The following is a 12,656-nucleotide window of genomic DNA, read 5'->3' as shown; positions in this document are numbered from 1 at the left end:
AGGCACACAGCACCATGCCTGTCTAATTTTTTTGTTTTTAGTAGAGATGGGCTTGCCATGTTGCACAGGCTGGTATCAAACTCCTGAGCTCAAGCAATCCTTGATTGCCTTGGCCTCCCAGAGTGCTGGGATTACAGGCATGTGCTACCATGCTGGGCCTGGAGTTCTCTTTTAAACTTTGAAGGATGTGAAATGGAAATTCATTCTGTCTTTATAGATAGATAGATAGATAGATAGATAGATAGATAGATAGAGAGATGTCCATCTGCACATGCATATAAAATATACATTTTATTTTATTTTTTATTAGAGATGGGGTTTCACCGTGTTGGCCAGGCTAGTCTTGAACTCCTGACCTCAAATGATCTACCCATCTCGGCTTCCCAAAGTGCTGGGACTACAGGCATGAGCTACTGTGCCCAGCCTAAAATATACATTTAAAAATCCATTCTGAAAGTATAGCTTTCGTTGTTAGTTAATGATCTATAGACGGTCAATAATACCCATTTCAAGTTAAAGGAATCACAGATGCGTGGATGCCATCTGGAAGTTACCTGGTCAACCCCTTCATTTCACAGACGGGAAAAACATGTGTGGAGTGGTTAGCTAAGTTGCCCAAGCTATTTAGTGAAGAGCCAGGATTCTTGCCTCTGAACCCATCATTTTACCAGCTAGACCACAACACCTCAAGAATAGCCTTCCGGATGAAACTGTGAGAGGAATATAGATATTTTCCATGTTTAAAACATCTGTCTATGGTTTGCCAGGACTTAAAAGTAATACAAATTTTAAGCACTTTACTGATCAAATACAGCTAAAGACCAGTTGTGCAGCTGGCTCGAAGTATTGCTATTTCTGGGAGGCAAGCTATGACTAGGGTTCCACGGGACAGAAAATCCCCTCTAGAAAAAGCACAGGACGGGCTTCAACGTGGACAGTTCTTTATGAAGAAAAGCAAGTGATAACCGTTGTATTCCAGTAGCTTGGTGTATGTTTCACTGTCAGGAATATATGTTGCTAGCAAAATCAAGAATTTTACATCAAACGTTCTCAAGGCATTGAGTGTGGAACCTTCTGAGAATGAAAAGGGCAGAGATGAGATCTCCGTTTTTCAAATTAAGTAAAATTTAAAGGTCAGTTATTCCGACAGTGTCTTGACAATAATATTGCACTTGTCCCAACTCTAGGATGTTACTATAGTGAGTAATGTTGCATTTCGATCTGGGTTGAAATACTCTTTTCTTCCTCCCTCTCCCTTTTCCTCCCACATTTCCTTTTTTTTTTTTCTTCTGGAGTCAGAGTTTTGCTCTTGTTGCTCAGGCTAGAGTGCAATGGCACGATTTCGGCTTGCTGCAACCTCTGCCTTCCGGGTTCAAGTGATTCTCCTGCCTCAGCCTCACGAGTAGCTGGGATTACAGGCGCCTGCCACCACAGCTGACTAATTTTTGTATTTTTAGTAGAGATGGGGTTTTACTCTGTTGGCCAGGCTGGTCTTGAACTCCTGACCTCAGATGATTTGCCTGCCTCAGCCTCCCAAAGTGCTGGGATTACAGGCGTGAGCCACCGTGCCCAGCCCCATTTTAAACAAACAAAAAAAAAACCATGTTTTCAGTTGGCTACTAAAAGAGAAATTTGGGAAGCCAGGGGTACTAGTTACAAGTTTGTAGACCACAGTCTACACAAAGGCCATCTACTCAACCCTGGTGACTTGAGGTTGACTGACCCATGTTAAATTGAAGAGTTAATGAAGCCACAAGCTGATTTTTTCATTCAAGAAGCCCGATGTGTTTCCTGGGTTTTTGAATGGCTTCAATGGCTTTACTTACCGGTTTAAGATGAATGGCTCATATCAAGGAATGCAGGATGGCGAAAGCCTGAGCTGACACAGAGGAGGGGACTTTTCCCAGGCTGACCTGTCTGCAAAGGCCTTTTCCCAGCTCTGTCACTTGCTGGGTGCATCACTGCCATAGTCCTTGTAATTGTTTAGAATTTGTAAATTTCCTCACGTTTTCTTCTTACATTCTTAGTCAATTTGAAAAGAAAAAAAAAAAAAGGTTGGGAATGAAACCCAACATTTTCCTCCAACGACAAGCTTCTCATTTGTATCGCTGAGCAGTTTTGCTTTATTTATGTCACAGTTTAAAGAACTTGCTGTGTCCCATTATTGCTCTGTATCCTGAAGTGGTGGGATTTCTTTCTCTTCATTCAGGCATGGTTATTAATTCTTTTGACAGTGTTTAATATTAAAAGTTATAAATCCACATGCAGTAGGGCCATTATGCCATAAATACCTGAGAAAGTAGAAGCGTGGTGACGGTGTCCAAGGAGGAACTCCTGGTGTCACTATTGGTCAGCGTCCAGGCCCAGGCGGCTTCAAAGAAGACATGTTGCAGGCCTGAACCTGTATGCACAATGGAAGTATTCAAACAAGCTTTAAGAAAAAAAAAAAAAAGGATGCATTTAAAAAATATTTTTGTCACAAATCAAATGTCAGTGTTAAGTGCAGTGTTTCTAGAGTGCAGCCACGCTCTGTGATATAACACTTCAAAAAATAGAACTGCTCATCTATTTGGGCCAGACAGCACTTTTTTCTTAGAAGTCCATTTATTTGGAGGATACTTTTATAGTACCAGCAAGTCCAGTTAGAAAGTTCCATCTGCTCTGCCTCCTATTGCTTCTGGTTTCTTGCCATCTCCACTGGTGTCATCTCAGACAAGACACTACCTGATTTTTTTCTGGATAATAGCGACATCCTATGGGACTCCCTGCAGGTACAGCGGATCCCCTCTCTTCCTCCATTCGTATATGGCTGCCAGGCTCTTCACTTCATATCGTCTGCATAAATCCCTGAGATGCCTTTCCCCCCTTTTTTTTTGTCAGTTAGGGTTTGTTCAGAGCCACAAAACTATTCGGTTGGTGCAAAATTAATTGCAGTTTTTACCATTACTTTCAATGGCCAAGACTGTGATTACATTAGCACCAACCTAATACAGTGAGTAAAATGAAACAAGGGATGTATGATAAGAATGAGACCTTTTGTGGTTCGGGGAGGAGTTGAGAAAGTCAACTGAAAACTGATCCACCAAAACTCAATTTTCTTATTTGACTATTGCCTTTTTTTTTTTTTTTTTTTTTGGGAGGGGGATGGGGTCTCGCTCTGTTGTCCAGGTTAGAGTGCAGTGGCACAATCTTGGCTCACTGCAACCTCCACCTCCCAGGTTGAAACAATTCTCCTGCCTCAGCCTCCCGAGTAGCTGTGATGACAGGCGCGTGCCACCATGCCTGGCTAATTGTTGTATTTTTTTATGGAGACGGGGTTTCACCATGCTGGCCAGACTGGTCTCAAACTCCTGGCCTCAAGTGATCTGCCAGCCTCGACCTCCCAAAGTGTTCAGATTGCAGGCATGAGCCACTGTGCCTGACCTAATTTGACCATTGCATTTAAAATTGTTAGACAAGTACCTTCAGCCAGGTTGAGGGCTGAGTATAACAGAGTCAGGGTGGGAGAAGAGCCTATGTTTATGAAATAAGGACGGTGTATTGCAGTGAAGAGAAGCTCTCCTCATTCACAGGTAAAATAGAGTTCTGGAAAGTCCTACCCTCTGAAATTCAAAATGCCACTGAAAAATATATTCAATCTACATAGACAGAATCATCTTAAGTATAATGGCAAGGGTGAAATAGCTGTGAGGAACTCTCAGTGAAACTAAACTAAAATTGCCCCCAAACTACCGTCTTGCACACCAAATCTTCAACAATTAGGTGAATTGTCTAAATATTTTATGGAAGTTGATTCATGCATAGATTTTTAAAATGTGCATATTTTAAACATACATATTTTAAGTAAGACAAATTCTATTTATCATTTCTGGCTTTCAGCTGTGCTGGAGGACTGTCCTCTGATTCTCTTCTCTTGTCCCTTTTTTTTTTTTTTTTTGTCTTTAAAGTCTTCTGTTCTTTTGCAGTTCTAGATCCATCAGAATTAGAAAGGTTGTTCCCCTTAGCTAGGCTGTAATAGTAATTGCAGTCTATCCTCAGTCTCTCAGATTGTTCAGATTTCACATTTGAAGTGCAACAGAACTTTTGACCCATGTGTTTATAGCTCTAGCTACCCACTTTCTCACTAGCTTCTGTGCCGGTGTATGTGACGCTTAAGCTTCGCAGGCATACTCTGGAAAATGCCAGAAGCCTGCTTTGTTTATTGGTAGTCACTCTGTTTGCACCATTGGGTATAGCTGCTCTCATCGTTCCTTACCTTCCTCCTTGTTCTGTGAACTCTCTTCTCTATGGGGGAAGGCCGTGAATAGCCCCTTGCCTGCATGTTGAGAAGAAAGCAACCTCCAGGCTGAATGCAGACAGAAAAGGGTTCCCTCACTGCACAGGAAGCATGTATTTGAGATACACACTCCACCCCACTCAAAGACATTCTAGCTTAGAGCAATGTTGGCTACAGTTTGTTCTTTAATCGTTGCTTATCCTTTGAATGGAGGTTACATTGTGTGTGATCATAGGAAGTGCCAGCCAGTTCTGCCTGAGAGCATTAGAGGAATTTCCCAGAAGGCATGACATTTCTTAAGTGATTTTCTTTTTTTTTTTTTTTTCAGAAAGACTCACAGCTTGTGAGCTTGAAACGTACCAACATTGCTCTTTCAAATATACATCAATTAAATATGCAGTTTGGTACTTTTCTAGCAAAAGTGACAGCATTTTATCAATTTAGCTCAGTTTCTGCCCCTCTGTAACTCTCTGGAACACGTCTGTAAGATGGTCAGCCAGAAGGAAAGAAACGGCAAATTAACCCATATGGAAGCTTGCATCTATTATTAATGGTACTGCTGTTTCATCAGCGGAAGGTATGAACTGCATACTCCTTGTTCTCAGTAGCAGGGAATAAGACATTGAACAGTAAATTCCTATCCATCATTAATGGAAAATATTGCCCTGTATAGTGCCTGGCAGCTGTATGGTGATTCTCTGAACAGACACTGGCTGCTTTTCTCCTAGCCACCGTTTGAATTGCCTAGCTGATAGAAGCTTGGCTTCCAGAAAGGCACTATCAAGCAAAATCAATAGCTATGTTAGCCACAGTCCTAAGTTCTGTCCAAAAGTCTAAATCCATCATTTATGCCTTATGAGCCAATATATCTCAAACACCTGAGTTCCAGGTAATTGCAGTGGCTTGCTATAAGTTGGCTTACAATTCTGTCATCCTCTGACCTCTGATGTTGTTTTCACCTTGTCTTACGTGTGTCCTATACCCTTCACAGATTTTTCCGTTTTCCCCCAAATCACCCCCCACCCCATCAGCCACTTCCTCTGAAAAGAAATAACCTAGGAAATACATGAATAGTTCCTAGAATTCGCAGAACAAAGCTACTATTTGTTGAATATGGGCTATGCGCCAAACGCGTCTACAGGTATTTTTACCTGTGGTACCTAATTTATTTTGATGACAGTTTGTGAAATGTGCTTGGTTATTTTAATTTACAGATGACAGAAATGGAAGTCAAAGAAGGCTTTTAAGGGATATGGGGGAAATGATGACTTCAGGACGTCATTTGAAGGAACAGTTTGAGGGCTTAGAAACACGTGATGCTCCTTTTCTTCAGTTCCCAGAGTATGGGACTCAAGTCCTGATTTTGCTCTTGGCCACGCAGGAGTTTGCCCTCACTATTTTCAGTAGCTCTTGTTCCTTTATAAACCCTTCATTTAGGAAATGTACTTAAAAAAAAATTTTTTTTTGAGACATAATCTCACTCTGTTTCCCAGACTGGAGTGTAGTGGCACGATCCTGGCTCAATGCAACCTCCGCCTCCTGGGTTCAAGCAATTCTTCTGCCTCAGCCTCCCAAGTAGCTAGGATTACAGGCACGCTCCACCATGCTCAGCAAATTTTCGCACTTTTAGTAGAGACAGGGTTTCACCATATTGGCCAGGCTGGTCTCAAACTCCTGGCCTTATGTGATCCTCCCACCTCAGCCTCCCAAAGTGCTGGGATTATAGGCATGAGCCACTGCACCTGGCTATTTAATTTTTAATTTAAACAAATTTTTTAAAAGGAAATGTACTTTTAAAGGAAAGCACTGGAATTGGGGTTCTTGGTGTCACTGATAGACATTGGTGAACACTTAATTTGTGCTACAAATGAAAGCAAATTGAGGATAGCGAGGGCTTTGCTCTTTTTAGAGATAGCCGATTTCAATTTCAATGAATCACAGTCGCTTTCATGATGGCTGAGAATCTTTGCTTTTCAGTATTTTTGAAGTGTGTTTCTGTGTGCCCTAGACAATCAAGCATTCAAAGTGAAGAGGTTCATTTATTTTTGTTATTTCATTATTCAACCTAAGTGTGCTCCTCGGTTGTTTTGGGGAGGGCCATATTCTATGAAGTCATGTGAGTCAGAGATCTTGTCTTTTGTATCTTTATGGCTGTAATTTCTGGCACACAATGGACCTTCAGCAGGAATTTGTTTGCTTGGGTAGTGGATAAACAGTAGAAAGATGAGTTGTGGCCAGGCGCGGTGGCTCACACCTGTAATCTAAGCACTTTGGGAGGCCGAGGCAGGCAGATCATCTGAGGTCAGGAGTTCAAGACCAGCCTGGCCAACATAGGGAAACCCCATCTCTACTAAAAATACAGAAATTAGCCAGGCTTGGTGGCACATGCCTGTAGTCCCAGCTACTCGGGAGGCTAAGGCAGGAGAATCCCTTGAACCTGGGAGGCGGAGGTGGAGGTTGTAGTGAGCTGAGATCGCACCACTGCACTCCAACCTGGGCAACAGAGCAGGACAGTCTCTCAAAAAGAAAAAAAAAAAAGGAGGAAAGATCAGTTGCTTCAGGATATTTAATTTAGCTAAAAAGTGACAAATGAAACAATACTGATACATGGTTAGTTTGGATGTAAGTTATTGATTCTGAATAATTTTTTAAAATTACAATTACTGTTGATTTAGCCAAGAATGCACAGCTATGACTAAGAGATACAATTAAGTTAAAGAAAAATGAACTAAATATCAAAGAATAATTCCAGTAGATAAGGTTAGGACTAACTCAGGCAGAGGACTCCCAGTGGAAGGGGTGGGAGGCAGTGAACACCACACATGTCACTTAGATCTGCAGTGGGGATAGATGCTGACGTCGGCAGGATCGTAAGTGAGATTGCATCTCTAGTTTTATTGATTTGCCTTCGTACATGGGTATATGTTCACAACCTCCCACCCCTTACAGACAAGAGTTTATGTGTGTGTTAAATTTTCTGATTGTAGTTGTTTGTTTGTTTTTAGAAAAAAAATCCTCCTTTTAGAACATTTCTTGGTGGTACCATCAGAAATGTCCTCCTTAAGTGGAAAAGTCCAAACAGTTTTGGGCCTTGTAGAGCCAAGCAAACTGGGCCGCACCCTGACCCATGAACACTTGGCCATGACCTTTGACTGCTGTTACTGTCCACCTCCCCCGTGCCAGGAAGCTATTGCCAAAGAACCGATCATGATGAAAAATTTATATTGGATTCAGAAAAATGCCTATTCCCATAAAGAAAACCTTCAGTTGAATCAGGAGACAGAAGCCATAAAGGAAGAACTGTTATATTTTAAAGCTAATGGTGGAGGGGCTTTGGTGGAAAACACAACCACTGGGATTAGCCGAGACACACAGACGTTGAAGAGGCTTGCAGAAGAGACTGGCGTCCATATCATATCCGGAGCCGGGTTTTATGTGGATGCAACTCACTCCTCAGAGACCAGAGCCATGTCAGTGGAGCAGGTAAAAAACCTAAGTTCTTTGACAATATTTGTTCATAAATTCGGAACAGCCAGAACCTTAGAAATGCCCTGGGTTCAGAGGTAGCTGGGCATGCTACAGAAATTTGGTAGCTAGCCAAGACATCTGCCAATTGGGACCCCAATTAGTAATACTGTATTTCATAAAGAAAGTGCCAATTTTGCAAGCAAGCCTTGTGGTAAAGAAAAAAGAAAATAATAATAATAAGTGTCAAGAAAAGAGATCTCAATGCACTGGTCTTTGGAAAATCCAACATGGTAATAGTTAGATTTGTGTATATCGTATCTGTCCTCAGTATTGGCACCACAGTCTATTTGTAAACCTCACTTTTCCATCTTCAGTTATGCTACCTCGATTTCTTTCACCCAGGATTTTATAATAACCAGCAATGAAGATTCACTGTAGGGTGAAACTTGGCAGGCAGAGACTTGGCACATTTGTGAGTATGTTTCACTCTCCTTTCACAAAACAGGAGAGGTGGAAGAAAATTCATTCCCCTGTGTTTTGACATAATATGGTCTTAAACAAGAATGGGTAGAAGGAAGTAAATTGTTTAGGGATAAAAAGAATAAGCTGCAAAACTTTTTTTTGCACCTGTATGTGTTCTCTGTCTAAACACACATGTATCTATTTATACATATTTACACATATATGTATATATTCATATGTATCTTCCATTACCTGCATGACAAGCATAGGGTGTCAGCTCAGTCTTTGCAAAAGATCGCTTACTCTCTAGAATATTTTGTATTTCAAAATTTTATCTGCATTATTTTCCAACCAGGACTTTATTTTTTTAAATATATTTATGTTATTTAAAGACTATGCTGATGATGAGTATTATACATTCTTCCAACCACTCTTCGTGGTAACTATGCATATGAACCAAAAAGTGCCATAGTAGTATAGTGTGCTGTGAATTTTCTATGCTGTCTATGATAAAAGACTGAATGAATAGGAGAGAATTAAAGCATTTCTTGAAGCCTTGTGCAGTGATGCGAGCCTGTAGTCCTAGCTACTTGGAAGCCTGAGATGGGAGGATCCCTTGATCTCAGGAGCTCAAGTCCAGCCTGAGTAACATGGTGAGACCTCTGCCTCTTTAAAAAAAAAAAAAAAAAAAGAAGAAGAAGAAAGAAAAAGAATGACTTGATACATGGGACATAGATTCGATTCATTGGCGGTCTTTCTATATTCAAGATGCTGCTCCCCAGGTTAAGTTATAGATTTCCTTCACTCTCAATGTACTCTCATTAAGTCACTTTGTCCCCCTCCAGCTTCCTAAAGCTATACGTTTCTTGTTAAATAATCACAGTGTAATATTATCTAATCCTGGATTTAGTGTAACTTGTTGATTTGTGATTTGGCCAGCAAAATGCTTTTTTCATTGATTGATAACTATTGAATACATTTTTAAAAGATGAATGACTAAATAAATAAATTCATTCACATACTATGGTGGATCGATTTTGATAAATTTCACAACCTATAAAATATGTTCCTTCTCACTCTTCCTTAGCTTACAGATGTCCTTATGAATGAAATTCTCCATGGAGCTGATGGAACCAGTATTAAGTGTGGCGTTATTGGAGAAATTGGTTGTTCCTGGCCTTTGACTGAGAGTGAAAAAAAGGTTCTCCAGGCCACAGCTCATGCCCAGGCTCAGCTTGGTTGTCCTGTTATTATCCATCCTGGACGGAGCTCCAGGGCACCATTTCAGATTATCCGAATATTGCAAGAAGCAGGTGCAGACATCTCTAAAACAGTCATGTCACATCTGGATAGGTAAGCAGGCTATCTTACAAATGGATGCAAACTACCATGTAATTAATACATGATCAAATTAAGAATCTACAGTAATCAGTCAATGTAATACTAATCACGTAGAGAAAACCACTAACTATATGGAAGCTAATATTTATAAAGTTTTACAACTGACATTAATAGAAGTCAGTGCTGCCATTTTTGTGTCTCTCTGTGTCAGATAGTATCCTAGGTATTTTGCCTGAGGTATTTTGCATAAGTCATTTTGTTTAATTTATTCAATCCTTTATAACTCATAATAGGTGTCACCGTCTCCTTCATTTCTTTGTCTCATGGGATGATGTCAAAGTAGCTGCCAATTCCACTTGCTCAGTGTTTACTAGTGGTTGGAGTAATAAAGTTGTCACAAATATAAAGGGAGGGAAAGTCAATGATTTCACCCAGAGAAGAAAACCACAAATACAAATGTTCACATTTGTGTCACTTGTGGTTTGAATCATCTGAATTTTGGAAAATGCAATTATAAAAAATAATAGTAATAAGCATAGCATGTGTTGGGTGGTATTATGTATTAGTTTCCTATTGCTGTTGTAACAAATTACAACAAACTGGGTGCCCCTAAACAACAGAAATTTAGTCTCTCAAATTTCTGGAGGCCAGAAGTATGAAATGAAACATTGTCGGGGCCCCGCTTCCTCCAAAGGCTGCAGGGAGAATCTTTCCTTGCTTCTTCCATAGCCTGAGATCCAGCTATTCCATGGTTCGTGGCTGCATAACTACAGTTTTTGCCTCTGTCTTCGCATAGCCTTTTCCTCACGGTCTATGTCTTCTCCTCATTTGTTACGACAACAGTTGCCATTGGATTTATGGCCCATCCGGATAATCCAGAATGATCTCATCTCAGATCATTTACTTAATTATATCTGCAAAGACCTTTTCCCCAAATAATGTCACTTTCAGAGGTTCCGAGAGTTAGAATCTTGTTGGAGTTCACCATTTAATCCCTACATATTATTTTAGATGCATAGGGGACAGTAAAGCAAATGACTAAATGAAGAAATGCCAGCTGCTGTTAATTTTATGAACAAGTCTAACAGGGTTGCTAAGGCTACTCATTAGCCTTAAATTGAATTTATTACAGAATTAATACAGCACCAGTGAGACTAAAAATATATTACAGGTACTTCTATCTTGCCTATTGGAGTAAAGCCATATTCACATATTGATAAATCCTGATTATCAGACCGGACACATTGCTACTTAATAAACTAACAGTCCTACAAAATGTATTGATAAAATGCCTCTCCTTATGAGGCTGCAGTGAACCATGATCACACCACTACATTCCAGCCTAGGCAACAGAGCAAGACCCTGTTTCAAGGAAAAAGAAAAAAAAATTCTTCTACTTAATAAAAGCTATTGTAAAATCATGTACAGGAAATATAAACAAGTATAGTTATAGCAGAACAGAGAAGTCAGCATTAATGGGGAAACTGAGGCACAATAGGATAAAGGCAATTCTCCTGGCAACCAGGTTGTTATCAAGATCCATACTTGGCTATCTTCAGGAATCTTCTGGTTGCACTGATAAGATAGAGGCGGGCTTCTGTAATGGTCACAGGGGCAATGCGTCAGGCTGTGAAAACTAGACTCTTTGGACCCAGTGAGAACTTTAAATTCTGACTCTCATTGGTGTAAGATCTTAGACAGCTTAATTGAATTTAAAACAATGTATTTTATAATGTTGCCTTGTATGATATGGGATATATGTGGCACATTTATTCAGTAAGGATGATACTTTTTAAACATTGTGAAGTATGTCATACCTTCAAAAATGTATTATGCTAATAATTTTAAATTTTATAAAATGTTTTAGGTTCTTAAAAGCATTGCATTCTGCAGTTATTACAGTATAAGTGTTCTATGTGTCTATTAGAACATAATTATTTATCATGTTGTTCAAGTATTCTGCATTTCTACTAATTTAAATATATGTGTGTGTGTGTGTGTGTGTGTGTGTGTGTGTGTATATATGGAGAGAGAGAGAGAGAGAGAGAGTGTGTGTCTCTCTCTCTGTTGCCCAGGCTGGAGTGCAGTGGCATGATTTTGGCTCACTGCAGCCTCCACCTCCCAAGTTCAAGTGATCCTCCCACCTCAGCCTCCCAAGAAACTGGGACTACAGGCATGTGTCTCCACACCTGGCTAATTTTTATATTTTTTATAGAGATGGATTCTTTCCCTGTTGCCCAGGCTGGTCTCAAACTCCTGAGCTCAAGCAAGTCACTCACCTTGGCCTCCCAAAGTTCTGGGACTATAGGCATGAGCCATTGTACCTGGTCACAAATTTCTTTTAATTGCATGCTTGGCATTCCTTGGGATTCCTGAATGTAAGGATGTATCTTTCATTGTTTCTGAAAAGCCTCGGCCATTATCTCTTTAAATATTGTTTCACTCACATGTTGTTTATCATCTGTATCACAGACTCCAGTTTGGTGTATGTAGGGCTTTCTTACCTGTACTCTGTATCTCTTAACATCTCTTTGATATTTCCATCTACATGCATCACTGAGCTGTAATGTCTTCAGTTCAATCTTCTTATTTACTACTTCTCTTTCCAACAGAATCAATCTGTTGCTTAGCCAATTTATTTGGTTTATAATATTGAGAACTGTATAGTTTTTTCTGTTACCTACTAAGTTCTGGTTGGTTACTTTTCAAATCTGCTTGGTTAATTTTGATAATTTATTTTCCTTTCAACATGGTTTCAATTCAACCTTTAAAAAAATATTAAACATACAATGTATAACTTGTAATTGATAAATCTAATTTCTGCTGCCTTTTTTTACTCTGATGTAGTTTACTAGTTCTTCTGGCTGTCATTGGTATGAGGTTATTTCCTTATGTTTTAGAGTAGAATTTTTTGTTGTGAGATCAGACTTCTTAGAAATTATTATGAATGTTAAGTTGGTTTCCCCTTACCCCTGGTTTTTTTTTTTTTTTTTTTTTTTGGTTATTTATTTTTTATTTCTGGTAGGCAGTGGTGGCACTACCTACATGGGAAACTTTATACTACATTTTTTAATTGTGGTAAAATGTGCATAACATAAAATGTATCATC

At 39.7% G+C, this 12,656-nt stretch overlaps 1 protein-coding gene across 3 annotated transcripts in view; it reads left to right on the top strand.

Annotated features, from left to right (window-relative positions):
• The window catches only part of PTER (phosphotriesterase related), a 77,146-nt gene that overhangs the window by 39,285 nt on the left and 25,205 nt on the right, over nucleotides 1-12,656 (top strand). For 2 of the 3 annotated variants that reach the window (XM_011968106.1, XM_011968105.1), the window contains 2 exons: nucleotides 7,282-7,759; nucleotides 9,294-9,559. In XM_011968106.1, the coding sequence (XP_011823496.1) occupies nucleotides 7,328-7,759; nucleotides 9,294-9,559 (698 nt within the window). In that variant the 5' untranslated portion in view covers nucleotides 7,282-7,327. The remainder of the gene's footprint in view (nucleotides 1-7,281; nucleotides 7,760-9,293; nucleotides 9,560-12,656) is intronic. The other variant, XM_011968107.1, reaches the window with a different exon arrangement.

This window comes from Mandrillus leucophaeus, unplaced genomic scaffold, assembly GCF_000951045.1.
Source record: "Mandrillus leucophaeus isolate KB7577 unplaced genomic scaffold, Mleu.le_1.0 Scaffold83, whole genome shotgun sequence".
Classification (NCBI taxonomy): Eukaryota; Metazoa; Chordata; class Mammalia; order Primates; family Cercopithecidae; genus Mandrillus; species Mandrillus leucophaeus.
The sequence above is the reverse complement of the archived record's forward strand: the minus strand, read 5'-3'. Positions and strand labels throughout refer to the sequence as shown.